Below are 15,873 nucleotides of genomic sequence, written 5' to 3' on the forward strand. Positions count from 1 at the left end.
TGTTACCCTGATAGCGCAGATTTATTTTTTATTTTTTTCTTGCTTGTTTTGTGATTTCATTTTTGCTGCTATCTATTTCTCTGAGCACACATCTTCATATGGATATATTTGAATATAGAGCTTCCCGTACCGTGGACACTGATGGGGTGTTCACTATTACAGGAAATGACTCAGAGATAGGAGGTTTGTTCACCAGACTTAAAAACGTTATGTCATCTGAGTTGCACCTCCAATGGGACCTTGTATTCTTGGACCAGTATATTACTGACCGAATGGTACCAAGGAGTCTCAGGTGGGAGGTCCAACCGCAACAGGGAGATCTAGAAATAGACTCCTGGTTTAAGTATTTTAATGATGCTGGTATAGCATTTTTAGGGGTTTTACTCTCTAAAAAGAAGACTAGATTGGTTGCTCTTGATAAAGAGATAAAAGAACTTAAAGAGAAATTGGTTTCACACAAGAAATCCCTAGAGTACATCTCCCTCTCAACCAGCCTTCAGTCTTTTTTGGAAAAAGAAGATAGAGACCAAAAGTTAAAAAAACACAAAAAGTATGCCAGGGATGCTGGTGATTATAGAAATCATACTGTTTTCAACTGGCAAAAACTTTTTTCAACATCATTTAGTACAGATATGGACTCAACTCCAGTCTCAGCATCTTCCTCTAGTATTGCTCCCAATTCGAATGTAGGCCCTTCTACTGGTCAGAACACAACAAGTACTCTAAGGGCACCATCTATGCAGGTGTCCCGGGCGGTTGAATCACATTCTTCTCAACCCAGGGTTCAATACTCTTCCCCTCGCGTCTCTGGTCAGCCCCATCGAGGTAGGGGTAGATCCAGAGGCAATAGAGGAAATAGAGGACAATCCAGAGGCAATTCCCATCAATCTTATCCTCATTATAACTATGACGATAGACTGTATGGACCTTCCCCCGCAAGACATAGGGAGAGACAAGGTCCCTATAGAGACCCCTCCCCCTACTATGGGTTCCAACATATCCCTGTTCACAATAGGTTTTCTCCTTTGGGTGAGGTGCGTAATGACAGCTACTATAATCGTAGCTGGGATCATCACGAACCATCTAATCGCAGTTTCACCCCTACCCATCGTGACACCTATGTTGAACGGGATTTTCACGAGGACCAAGTTACAAATGTAAGGGGTTCCGATCTAAGAGAGGTACCCGAGGGGGCAAGAGAGTTCAGAAGCGGAAAACGAAGACGAACATAAAAGGACAAGGGGTTTTTAATCTGAGTACTAAAGTTTTCACACAGGATGAATTATCTGTCTTGGATAAGGGCCTCAAATTTGCCCCTCCGAAACGTTTAGACAAATTTGGGACTTTCATTGACATCCAAAAATACATCCGTAAAATTAACATACAAAGATACCTAATTACTAACCCCATCATAAATGAACCTAGAGCGGCTACCTCTGGCACAGTACATTCAGGGTTGAGGAACCCTTCATTGTTTAATCCATCTGTTCCAGCCGCAGCCGCAGTTAATATTTTCAAAGATCTTGTTTTGAAAGATCTAGCAGAGATACCAGATAGACGTAATTCTAATCATCCGATGTCTAGTGTCGGTTTTAAATCCCTATGTCAAAACAAGGACATTATTATCCGTCCCGCGGACAAAGGGGGTGGCATAGTCATCCTCGATAAATCCGACTATGAAACCGAGATGTTCCGATTATTGGATGAGCCTAATACTTATTCCAAATTGGCCGCCAATCCTACATCCCGGTTTAAAGCAGAGCTACAAACACTAGTAGATAGTGGTTTTGAAAGAAAGATTTTAAATTTAAAAGAAAAGAAATATTTAGTTCCCACGGTCCCTAGGATACCGACCATATATTATCTTCCTAAGGTCCATAAAGACCCTGTACACCCACCTGGTCGACCCATTTTAAGTGGGATCGACTCTGTTACTTCCAGGGTGGGTCGTTACATTGACAATTATTTACAACCCTTGGTACAACGCACTCCCTCCTATCTTCGAGATACAAGGGCAACCATAAACAAATTGGACAGTGTTGAAATAAAGGGTAATTATATTATGGTGACAGCTGATGTAGCGTCACTTTATACGTGCATCCCTCATGATACAGGTTTTGAAGCCGTACATTATTTTTTAAAGAAAGATCAGACATTAGCCACATTCCAGACAGACTATATCATGGAATTGTTAAAATTTGCCACCAAACATAGTTATTTTTGGTTTAATGAACAATTTTATTTACAACAAAGAGGCGTGGCCATGGGGGCTAAATACGCCCCAAGCCTCGCTAATTTGTTCATGGCCAAATGGGAGGAGGATGTCGTCTATGCCTATAATACCACTTCACTGGTGTTCTGGGCGAGGTATATTGACGACATCCTCCTCCTATGGGATGGCAGCTTGGAAACACTAGAGATTTTTATGAGTCATTTGAACAACAATGACAGGGGGATTTCTCTTACCCATACTGCCAGCTCAAATACTATTCAATTTCTAGATCTGGAGATCAACATTGTAAACAACCGGTTTCAGTTTAAAACATTTTTCAAAAAAACTGACCGTAACAGCTTCATTTCAATTGATAGCTGCCATCATCCGTCATGGCTGAACTCCATACCCCGAAGTCAGTTCCTCAGGTTGAGAAGGAACTGTACAGATTTAGACACTTTTTCTACACAGGCTAACATCCTCAAACACAGGTTCATTGACAAAGGATATGATCCTGCCAACATAGAACTGGCTCTTAAATCTTCGCTTGAAGTAGATAGAAGTTCCCTACTGGAGGTCAAACCAAAAAGAGAACAAGATGAGAGTTTCAAATGGGCATTGCTCACGTCTTTCTCCATACAACATAAACTGGTCAAATCCATTGTTTCCAAACATTGGAACATATTGAGAAATGACCGAGTTTTGGGGTCCGTTCTACCCGAACGAGCCAAAGTTATATTCAGGGGTGCACCGTCACTCCAAAGTAAAATAGCCCCGAATATTATCAACCCCCCTATACGTCCTTCTTTCTTTTTCCAGTTAGTTGGTTACCATCCTTGTAAGAGGTGCACGGTATGTAGGTATAACATCTCAGGCAGGACTAAGAACCTTGAGTTCCGGTCCACAACAACCGGGAAAGTTTACCCTATTAAACATTTTTGTACCTGTTCAACTAAGTACGTTGTGTACCTTATCACTTGTCCGTGTGGCCAGCAATATGTTGGCCGCACTATCCGGAAATTCTCTGTAAGAGTTGCTGAGCATATAGCCCTTATTTTAGCCGGTGACATTTACCATACTGTACCCAGGCATTACAAAAAACATCATGCCCAGAACCCCACTGGCACACAATTTCTCATTATAGATCAATTTGTGGCGCCATGGAGAGGTAGTCCAAAAACCCGTGGGGTGTCTCAACTCGAAACTTTCTGGATATACGAATTGGGCACACACACACCATTGGGCCTTAATGTAGAGTGGGACATCAACTCTTTAATTAACAAATCCTAGGAAATACACAGATGTCCCTATCTACTATTCATTTACTGCTTTATAATTTTTTAATATATCAGTTCCATTTGAGACATATTATTATGCCCATATAGTATGTTCCCATGAGACAATATTTATTTCTTTTCTTTCATTCACACTTGTTTTATCAGTGTTTTAGATTTTTATGTATACTTTTAACAGTATGTATTGTATTAATCTCAATATGTTCATAGATATTATCGTTCAATTTTATAGTTCTGCCTAGGGGATTGTTCAGGGGAGTGTCATTTTCTGGGCCTTGTAGTTTTACACGCTCAGACATGAAATTTCCAATTGGACATAGACCCAATGGATTGGGGAAATTCAATGTTCATTTTCTCCCCTTTTTATAACATATCCCCTATATGTTTTACACTATTTTTTCTAGGGGTCATTAGTCATGCCTTTACAAATGTGGATGCTTATTGACATTCATAGCCAATATACAATTTCCCATTGGTATTCTGGCCTCTCGATGTGACTCCTATTATGGAATAAATGAGTCACTTCTACAATTTTTATGTATGTAAATAAATATACACATTTTTATTCCAATACACTTTACTGCCTTAGTGATGGTTTAATTTCATGTCACTTCTGCGTTTATTCCCTGTTTTATCGTATATACATTATCTGTGGCTGCCCGGGCTGTTTGTTTGTTTCCGTATCCCGGAACGCACAGTGGAGCGCAGCGCACTGTATCCAGTCTAACGTGGAGCGCAACGCACGTATACGCGCACACGCATGCACGCATTATGAACCAGTGAGAACACGCCCATCACATACGTCACTCTATCGGGTTGTGTAACGCTGAGCGAATGAGCAGAACGGCGCGTCGTATGACGGTTTGTTTATGCGCCTTCGTTCAGCGTGGTCACGTGACCCAAATGCCGGCTGGATGTGTAACAGCGATCGAATCAACTATTGATCCACGTCCCTCACATAGTGACCTTGACTGATCCCATTGGCCCCGATCTCCAGCCTGGATTCACATGCGATCATATTATGTGATTCCACTACACCGGATTAATATGGACTGTTTGTCTTAATTTTCAAACAGACCAGGTTAGTGCATTTTAATTAACAAATTGGTCTCAAATAACATTAATATTCATTGCAATACAGAATCTATATGTTTTGTTTATTACACACTCAAACAATATACGATTACTGAGGCGACCCGGAAGTGCATTCCCATTGGATGATCCCCTAGGGGTGTGTTTCCAAGGAGGTCAGATTTCAAATTTAAGCATGGCGGCATCAGTAGGGTTTCACCCCAGACGATGCTAGTTGTAGCGAAACATGTCGGGACTCTACTGCTGCCATGCACTTTACAAACATTGATGTCCTTTTTTATCCACTAAATTGTAAGTGTTTTTAACCGATAAATAAACGTTTCTGTTTTTACGGTATCACGCTATGTGCCTTTCGTTTTCCTCCACATAATTTGGGCAAGCTCTTCCCACTGTATGAGCCATCTCCTAGCTGTGGTATCCTCTTCACCTGATACCAAGCGAAGATCCTATCGCTGTTTGTTGTCCGTTTGCATTGGTGTGTTCCTGTACCATCTCATCTGCACTGCTTACAAGCCTATTTGACCCTTTGGGTATAAGCTCACTTGGGTCCACCGCATCCGGTAAGCCTCCTGTTGGTGGCGGGTGTTATCACTATCATCACATTCCAATAGAATCACCGTGGGTGTCTTGTCACTATGATCTCTCATTGATGATTTCAAATTTTTTCCACGTTTATGTATATGGACTTTCATTTTCACGTATAATTTTGTGGACTCATGCATATATAGTCATTGCCTTTTCAATAAGGTCTATAGTGCTTTCACCATAATATTTGATACCACTTTTTAGTTTATGGATTCATTTTTTTACATTCATACTAGTGAATGTTGAATATAGACATCACGGTCTTTTTACTATTTATTTCCAGCGCTGCATTTTTTTGTATTTTGTCTGTATTTCTTTCCTTGGTTTCACTGGATTGTATGTAGCTGCTTGTTACCCTGATAGCGCAGATTTATTTTTTATTTTTTTCGTAGTACGTGAATATGACTAGGCGTAGGTTACGTTCACGTCGTAGGCAGTAATTCGACGTATCTTAGGCAGTTGTCTCGACGTGATTCTGAGCATGCGCACTGGGATGCGGCCACGGGACGGCGCATGCGCCGTTCATTTTAAGTACTTCTATGGCGCTTGGCCCATCATTCGCATGGGGTCACGCCTCATTAGCATGGCTCACGCCCACTTCCACCTACACTGGCTTACGCCGAGGAAACCCAGCGTATCTTTAACAGCGAGTGGGAGCAAGTGCTTTGTGAATCCAGGGCCAAATTCTCAAAAATCGTGCGTAACTTAACTTTAGGGAGTTAAGTTACACTGCCGCAATTTTCCGAAATTAAGTACCGATTCTCAAAGCACTTACCCGGAAAATTGCGGCAGCGCAACTTAACTCCATCCGTCGCAAGGCGTTCTTAGTTTAAATGGGCGATTCCCATTTAAATTAGGCGCGCTCCCGCGCCGGACGTACTGCGCATGCGTGTGACTTCATTTTTCCCGACGGGCAGCGCGTGAACGTAATTTACGCCGGGCTTTGTGGATCGCGACGGGACAATAAATTTGCGTCGGGAAAAAAAAAATACGCGCCGGGAAAAAAAATTCAAATTTAAAAAAAAATCGCGGCGATCGAAAAAAAGGTCTGATTTTACATGGTGTACTAAATTTACACATTGTAAAACCAGACCTAGTTTTGCGCAAGCAAATCGTAACTTATACAGAAACCACAATGCTTAAAAGCTTTGTGGATCTGCTTAAGTCCTCATTTGCATACGCAAAGCGGCATTTCAATGAGAAATGCCCCCAGCGGCGGATGCGGTACTGCATCCTAAGATCTGACAGTGTAAGTGTCTTACACATGTCAGATCTTCTGCCTAACTTTGGAAAAATCCTTTTGATTATTGTTTCCAAAGTTAGGCACAGGGATACGCAGGCTGAACAGCAGTTCCGCCTGCGTATCTCCTTTGAAGATTTGGCCCCCAGTGCTTGCCTCTGTGCGCTGCGCCGGCGTAGCGTAAAAGAGATACGCTTACGGCGGCATAAATATGTGCTGATGTATGTGAATCCGGGCCATTCAGTAAGGTAAGGTAATCTACTGGTATGTTTTGGGAAGAAGCCCACACAAATATGGGAAAGGCATTCAAACATCATGTGGAGAGCAAAAGTTTAGAAAATACGAAACAGACTATATATATTTATGGTCGTTACCCTCTGACCGAGAGAGATGTGGATCACATAAACACGCGACAAGACTTACAACATAAATAGACCTGAAGTGTGCCTTGGTGGTCTGGTCAGTATGCCAAGAAAAGGGGGCATACCCAAGGTAAGTAATGGGTAGTTAATTGTAGAAGGATATGCTGAGAAGTGCCCTGAAAAAGGGAAGGGCGGGAGGGTGTTGAATGCGATTGAATGCGCAGACTCACGGACATGAGGTGAGCTGGAAAGAGTCGGCCCAGTGACGTGTAGTACCGCACACTGAACCGACAAAGAGCATGTGTGAGTGGGCTGCTTAAATACCCTCCGGGCTCCTCCCATAAACTCAGGCCACCATACTGGCCTTCTTATATATCTATATATATCTATATAGATATATATATATATTACACAGCGAGTAAAATAAGTATTGAACGTGTCTCCACTTTTCTAGGTAAATCTATTTTTAAAGGTGCTGTTGACATGAAATTTCAACCACATGTTGGTAACAACCCATGCATTCCATACATACAAAGAAACCAAAACAAATAAGTTCAGAAATTAAGTTATGTGTAATAAATTGGAATGACACATTGAAAAAGTATTGAACACATGAAGAAAGCGAAGTGCAAAAAGGCATGGAAAGCCAAGACACAAGCTGAAATCTATTGGACATACAGAACTAAGACTGAGAATTTTTGGGGATTTTGTGGGAGGCGTAAGGTATGTAGAGCCAGACACCTACTATCCCCGATACTTTGAAAAAAGAGAGAGGCATGGGTGGGACTTTAAACAAAGCATGCATCCCAGGAAATACATAACAAGAAATAATGTGGCAATATCCTGCTGCATTGGAACTTAAAGTGGGGGTTCACCCAAAAAAAAATGTTTAACATTACATTCAGCCGAGTTGTTAGAATGACATTAGGCTGTTTTTTTTTAATCTCCTTGCCGTACATACCGTTTTATATATATATGTTCACCGCGGCTTCCGGGTATAATCTGCGGGACTGGGTGTTCCTATTTGATTGACATGCTTCCGACCGGCGCATACAGCGCGTCACGAGTTGCCGAAAGTAGCCGAACATCGGTGCGCAGGCGCCGTATAGAGCCGACTCGCAGTCCGGCTTCTTTCGGCAACTCGTGACGCGCTGTATGCGCTGGTCGGAAGCATGTCAATCAATTAGGAACGCCCAGTCCCGCAGATTATACCCAGAAGCCGCGGTGAACATATATATATAAAACGGTATGTACGGAAAGGAAATAAAAAAAAAACAGCCTAATGTCATTCTAACAACTCGCCTGAATGTAATGTTACAATTTTTTTTTGGGTGAACCCCCACTTTAAAACATTAAATAGAGGCATTGCAAATCAACAATTAGCAGTCATTACTTTAATTTGTATAAAATATGGTGACAACAATGATAACACAGCATACCTAGTATATTGGTTAAAATTACAATGATATACAAAATGTAACCATATTAGTAACAAGGTATAATAACATTATAAGTTCATAATTAATGCAACAGGGCCAATTCATACTGTAAGTGTATTTTCATAATGGATAGGTACAGCCTAAATAGCTAAAAGCTGAAATCTGTCAGTAATTAGAAAGCAACCCTGCTCCTTGTCAGTGCAAATTAATATCACCTGGTTCAGTCTCAATTGATTGCCTATAAAAAGGTGTCTCATTACCAAGGTGTCACACAAGAAACCATCTCATGATGGTTAAAAGCAAAGCGTTCTCTCAAGAACTTCACAACCTTATTGATGCAAAACATACTAGTGGCACTTGTTACAGAAGGATTTCTAAACTTCCAGTGTTCCAGTGAGCACTGTTGGGGCCCTAATCCGAAAAGTGGAAAGAACATCATTTCATCATAAACTGGCCACAACCAGGTGCTACTCACAAGATTTCTGGCAGAGGAGTAAAAATAAATCTCAGAAGTGTTGTCCAAGAGCCAAGGACCACTAGTTGAGAGCTTCAGCAAGACCTGGAATTAGCAGGTACAATTATTTCAAAGAAAACAATAAGTAATGCACTCACCTGCCATAGCCTGTATGCACGCTCACCATGCAAGACTCCATTGCTTAAGAAAAAGCATGTTGAAGCTCATTTAAAGTTTGATGCACAACATTTAGACAAGCCTGTGAAATCCTGGGAGGATATAGTCTGGTCAGATGAGACCAAAATTGAACTATTTGGATGCCACAATACACACCATGGGCCAAATCTTCAAAGGAGATACGCAGGCGGAACTGCTGTTCAGCCTGCGTATCCCTGTGGCTATCTTTGGAAACGATCCTCAGAAGGATTTTTCCAAAGATAGTCAGAAGATCCGACATCTGTAATAGACTTACACTGTCGGATCTTAGGATGCAGTACCGCATCCGCCGCTGGGGGCATTTCGAGTCGAAATGCCGCTTTGCGTATGCAAATGAGTACTTTTTAGCTTTGTGTTTTCTGCGTAAGTTACGTTTTGCATACGTAAAATTAGGGATGCTTTTACAAGGCCTAAACTGTTTAGACCTTGTAAAAACAAACCTTTTTTTCGATCGCCGCGTTTTTTTTTAAATTTTGAATTTTTTTTCCCGGCGCGTATTTTTTTTTTTTTCGACGCAACTTTATTGTCCCGTCGCGATCCACAAAGCCCGGCGTAAAGTACGTTCGCGCAATGCACGTCGGGAAAAATGACGTCACACGCATGCGCCGAACGTCCGGCGCGGGAGCGCGCCTCATTTGAATAGGAATCGCCCCCTCGAGCAGACGACCGCCTTGCGACGGAGGCACTTAGGTTACACGGCGTGTAATTTCTAGGTAAGTGCTTTGTGGATCGGGCACTTAGGTAGAAATGTAACGCCTGTGTAACTTAACTGCTGAAAGTTAAGTTAGGCAGTTTTTTTGAGAATTTGGCCCCATGTTTGGAGGTCAAATGGCACATCACCCCAAAAACATCCCCCAAAGCAACAGTGAAGTTTGGAGGTGGGAACATCATGGTGTGGGGCTGTTTTTCAGTATACGGTACTGGAAAACTTCATATCATTGAAGGATGGATGGAAAAATGGACCAAGACATTCTTGAAATCTGCTGCCATCTACCAGGATGATGAAGATGAAACGAGGGAGGGCATTTCAGCCAGACAATGATCCCAAACACAAAGCCAAGGAAGTTCTCAATTGGTTTCAAAGAAAGAAAATAAAGCTGCTAGAATGGCCCAGCCAATCACCTGACTTGAATCAAAAAGAAAATCTATGGAAAGAACTAAAGATCAGAGTTGATAGAAGAGAACCACGGAACCTTGTGTGTGGCAGAATAGGCCAAAATCACACCCGAGCAACACATGCGACTCGTTTCTCCATTCAGGAGGCGTCTTCAAGCTGTCATTACCAACAAAGGATTTTGTACAAAGTATTAAATTAATTTCAGTTAGCGTGTTCAATACTTTTTCTCTGTGTCATTCCATTTTATTACACATAACCTAATTTATGAACTTATTTGTTTTGGTTTCTTTGTATGTATGGATTGTATGGGTTGTTACCGACATGTGCGGAACATTTCATGTCAATAGAACCTTCAGAAATATATTTACCTAGAAAAATAGTGACGTGATCAGTACTTATTTATATATATATATATATATATATATATATATATATATATATATATATATATATATATATATATATATATATATATATATATATATATATATATATATATATCACAGAGAAATAAAACAAATGGGGCAGACCATTTTGGACCACTTGGTCTTTTTTCTGCCATTACTGCCAAGAACAACAATGCTAACCACTTGCTATAGTTTAATTTTGTATCTATATATTTAAATGTGTTTTAATATCTATAATTTATATTATTATTATTATTATTATTATTATTATTATTATTATTGTAAATAGAGAATTGAGTGTAGCATGCAAAGAAGGCCATACACCAGTAGAATTGTGTTTTGAAAATTTCAACTTTCTGGACATTTTGGACAATTTTAGTGGTTAATGGGGACAGATCAACAATCGTTTTCAACCATAGTGAAAAGAACATTTTAAAAAACAGGATGGGAATTTTTTTCCCTGAATGAATGAAACTCTAGCTGTGAATGTGGTTTTTGTTCAGGAAAAATATAAAGCCCTGTACACACGACCGGGAATCCCGGCGGTATAAAGTCCGCCGAGAATCCCGACGGGAAAACCGAGAACCTGCTTGGTAACTTTCCCCGTGTACACACAAGAGGTTTTCCCGTCGGGAAGACTGCGGGGAGAGCTTTGGCCAGGAATCTCGGCTGTGTGTACGCTCCCTCGCAGTGTTTCCTCATAGGAAAACTGCCGGGTTTAAAACTGCCAGGAATCCCAGCAGGAAAATAGAGAGCAGGTTCTCTAATTTTCCTCCGGGATTCTCTGCAGTTTTCCTGTCGGGAAAACTGAGAGGAAGCATACACACGTCCGGTTTTCCCGGCCAAAAGCTCTCTTGGCAGTTTTCCTGGCAGGAAAACTGGTCGTGTGTACAGGGTTTTACATGTAATAAGACCTATTTAATACGTCTGGAGCCTCGTACACACGACCGGGAAACTCGACAGAATCCAACAAGAAACTTGGTGGGAGAGCTTTTTTGCCGAGGAAACCGGTCGTGTGTACGTTTTTCATTGAAGAAACCGTTGAGGAACTCGACGAGAAAAAAAGAGAACAAGTTCTCTTTTTCCTCTACGGGAGTCTCAATTTCCTCGTCGTGTTCCTCATTGGGCTGGTTTTCGACGGGAAACACGATGGTGTGTATGCTAAGAAACCCTTGCATGCTCAGAATAAAGTATGAGACGGGAGTAAAAGTAGCATTTGTAATGGAGATAATACATTTTTACAGTCTTACATGCTGTAACAGACTGAAAAGTGCAAATCGTCTCTTACCAAACTTTTACTTAACACGCAGTAACATGAGATTAGCAAAAGCAGCCCCAAGGGTTGTGCCAGTGGAATCTAACTTCTCCTGCCATTGTATGTGTTGTACGTCACCGCGTTTGAGAACAAGGAGATTTTGTCTTGACTGTGTGTATGCAAAGCAAGCTTGTTGAGTTCCTCGACAAGCCTAACAAGGAACTCGACGAGGAAAACGATGTGTCTCGCCCGACGCCTCGGATGTCATTCACAGCAAGTGCAAATCAAATTTAAAGGGCCTTTTGACTGGAATTAGTTGACTCAGTGATGGTAAGAAAGAATGGTCAGATTAACAATATGTCCCCCTGTTGAGCCAAAATAAGTCCAACTCCAACCAAAAAAATAAAAATTCAACAGCTTTTAATAGAGCCTGGAAGACCTACAATTTCTTTTTTTTTTTTTTTTCTGTCTATGGCCCCTTTGGGGAGAGAGATATTTTCTCATTTCTGTTCCTTGTGAGACTCGTGCCAGAAATTGCCGTTGTCAGCGGCGACAGTATTCTAGTATGTGATGAATACTAGTACATTATGACATTGCCTTTTTTTTGCCAGCCACAGTTTACTACTGCTTTAAGGTCTATACTTTTTGTATTTGGGTGTCATTATTGCATTTGGTGAGGATTTATTTTTTCTCCCTGTGTTGGAAAACTGGACTTGGTCACTTCACAGCCTGATTTTGTCTACATTTTGACATCATGACTGGAGTTTATGCAAAACTGACTTATTTGTAGTTTTTTCATCCTAAAAGTTTCTAAATGGTAATATGTCTCTATTGCTTTCTTTAGTGGCAAAGTGTAATGTTCCGCCAGAGCAAGCTTTAGAGCCCCGAGATCTTACTAAAGTTATAGAAAATGAGCAAAAAACAAAATATGTATGGAACCAAGAAGAACAGGAAAAAATAAAACAACAGGAATTTTTTCCTTTACCAAACAAACAGAAGCTACCAAGAAATACAGAAAATATTTACGAAAGAAGAAAAAAGTATTCTGTCATACATCCTCAATTAATTCATGCCAAGCAAGAGTCAAAACTTTTACAGGAAAACGTTGCCCACGGGTATTCACATAATGTTGAAATCATAGCAGAATCAGAATCAGAATCTGGTTCAAGATTTGAAGGCTCTGGAGTCATAGAATCAACAACGCAGAGGGTTACGCAAACATACACAACACCAGAAGGCTCTGGAGACATTGACACAACCCAGGAAACAGTGACGATAATATTCACGACTCCAGAAGGCTCTGGGGAAGGCGCTGGAGACCTTAAGACACCATCAACTGCTACAGATATATTCACAACAAGACCTGTTGGCCTAACAACACGTAAGCAATATGTATTTATGTTTTTATGTTTATATTACCAAATTGCTAGACATCAGAAAAATAGTAAAGTAGATGCTCCCCTAGTCTTGTAGTCAGAGTAATAGATGTGTATATATATATATATATATATATATATATATATATATATATATATATACCGTATTTTCCGGCGTATAAGACGACCTTTTGTATGTAAAAATGCCTCAAAACTCGGGGGTCATTTTATACGCCGGTATCTGTCTGTCAGACTGCGGGCGTCCATTATTCAGAAGCCGCGCCTCCTCCTCATGCTGTTCCGTGATAGGCGGAACACTCATTTTCCCAGCAGAGCCTCTGTTCAGTGTTCCGCCTATTACCGATGCCTTATCATCCACGGCCTCGGACGAGAGGACATCCGTGATAGGCGGAACAATGAACAGAGGCTCTGCTAGGAAAATTAGTGTTCGGCCTATCACGGGAACAGCATGAGGAGGAGGCGCGGCTTCTGAATAATGGACGCCCGCAGTCTGACAAACTCTGCATACAGGATAAGTTAGGGAGATCGTCGAGGTATGCAATGGCACAGTGAGGCAGGCAATGGCACAGTGAGGTAGGCAATGGCACAGTGAGGCATGTAATCATAGGTGTGCGCAGCCTATTGCATTAGGGTGTGCACCCCAAAGCTCAAACACGTACTACCGATCACTCACGATGAAAGGGAAGGGGCCGGTAAGTTACATATTTATTGGCCCCTTCCCCACACATCCTAAAACATTCCTGCAGCAACAGCCAGAGGGAGAGGAGAGTAGGGAAGCCGGAAGTGCTGCAAGGGGAAGGAGGGGGGTCCTAGGCAGTAGGGGGAATCTGTGCTGCACAGAGTGATTAGGGTGTGCCTGGGCACACCTGGCACACCCTGTGCGCACGCCTATGCATGTAATGTAATGGCACAATGAGGTGGGCAATGGCACAGTGAGGTATGTAATGTAATGGCACAGTGAGGCATGTAATGTAATGGCACAGTGAGGCATATAATGTAATGTAATGGCACAGTGAGGCATGTAATGTAATGGCACAGTGAGGCATGTAATGTAATGTAATGGCACAGTGAGGCATGTAATGTAATGTAATGGTACAGTGAGGCATGTAATGTAATGGCACAGTGAGGCATGTAATGTAATGGCACAGTGAGGCATGTAATGTAATGTAATGGCACAGTGAGATTTGAAAAAAAGCTTAAAAACGCCAGTTTCTGTCAGCGGTTGTTCCTGTCAGTGGTTCTTCTGATTATCCCTCAGCTTCCAGACAGACTAGTAGGAAGGGGGTCGTCTCATATGGCGAGTATATGCCAAAACCAACACTTTTGCTGTAAAAATAGGGGGGCATCTTATACACCCAGTCATCTTATACGTCGGCAAATACGGTATAATATATATATATATATATATATATATATATATATATATATATATATATATATATTACAGATGACCGGTACAATGTACAGGATGCAATGAAATGAAACACTAATGAAGGCTTCCAGCTATATTTTCATGCTATCTCTGTGACAGTTAAGGATATGCCAAACTCCTTATAGCAGGCCTGCGTGGTCCAATTTATCATATTGCAAATGGTGTGTCCTTTAAAAGTACTAAAAGAAAATATGTCTGGATGGAAGAAGGGTTACCTTAATTTTCTGTTTAACTACTACTACATAAATTTACACAATTTGTTTTTTTTCCCCTTACTACTGGCCTCCACCCAGGGCACAGCTTCTGTGAATAGAAGAATAATTCATTGGTTCCACCATCCTTGGGGAACCCCCAATTGATTATAACCTTGGAAACCCATTACATGGACTGATCCTGCATCATATGGAGGGGGAGTTCTTTCTTCCATAATTATGTGAAGCCATATTCTTGCCTATTGCTATTTTGAGTGGTTTTATCAGTAGTAATTAATAAAAGTTTTGTATGTTATACTTATTTTGTGACCCTTGGGGTGCCTATAAAGTCCATAGTTCCTTTCCTAATCAATTGTCAGATTAGTTACATTGCCGAGGGCACGCAGTGAGGTTGCTGCTCTCAGCACAGAAAAGCCATTCCCCATGGATGCATAAAGTGGCACCTCTGTGTTAAAGCCCAGCCACTGCATTAATCCGTACAGTTAGCATAAACAGGTTAAATATCCTCAAAATCGCAACAAAGGTTATAAAGTTGGGTTTAATTTGTTTTTCAAGTGTTTGTTCACACATGTGGATAGGGGGACAGTTGAGCTGTGGTATTACCAACTTCCAACTGCCTGCCTGAACAAAGCCTTACAGCCACACAGGGCTCTATATGTGCCATGGTGGCTAAGATGCTGTGCTTTAAGGCTGCATTAAACATTAAACAGCATGTGGGCGGGTGCAATCTAGTTTCTCCACTGAAGGTGGCACTCGGCCGCAGCAGCATTGCAGAGGGAGAGTGGGTTGAGTGGAGCATGGTCCCGCTATGGTTTCCTGGGTTACTGGGGGAGCTGTCCAATTGAATGCTGGCACCACATCTGACTCTGGCAGCCATCTTGGGTCACGCAGAGTCTATTTCAGACCCCAGCTTTCAGGCTTGGAATGCATTTCATGTGTGGGTAGTGTAGGGACAGGTCACCCATTTATCGGGGGCGATGATTAGCAGCAGGGGGAACTTCCAGATTAGTAGGGAAAGTGCAAGGACACACTACCATTCCTGGAAGCCTCCTCATTTGGGTACAGACTGGCCAGGCCAGTCCTCGAAACAAACACTGTTGGTGTACCCGAAAACCTGCTTTTATACTCTGTGTCGCAACATTCTGTGAGTGTCTCTGG

At 41.6% G+C, this 15,873-nt stretch overlaps 1 protein-coding gene across 1 annotated transcript in view; it reads left to right on the forward strand.

Annotated features, from left to right (window-relative positions):
* LOC120933473 (mucin-17-like) overlaps positions 1-15,873 on the forward strand; it is a 65,152-nt gene that overhangs the window by 9,790 nt on the left and 39,489 nt on the right. The window contains exon 2 of the mRNA XM_040346701.1: positions 12,519-13,055. Coding sequence (XP_040202635.1) covers positions 12,519-13,055 — 537 coding nt within the window. The remainder of the gene's footprint in view (positions 1-12,518; positions 13,056-15,873) is intronic.

This window comes from Rana temporaria, chromosome 3 (genome assembly GCF_905171775.1).
Source record: "Rana temporaria chromosome 3, aRanTem1.1, whole genome shotgun sequence".
NCBI lineage: Eukaryota > Metazoa > Chordata > Amphibia > Anura > Ranidae > Rana > Rana temporaria.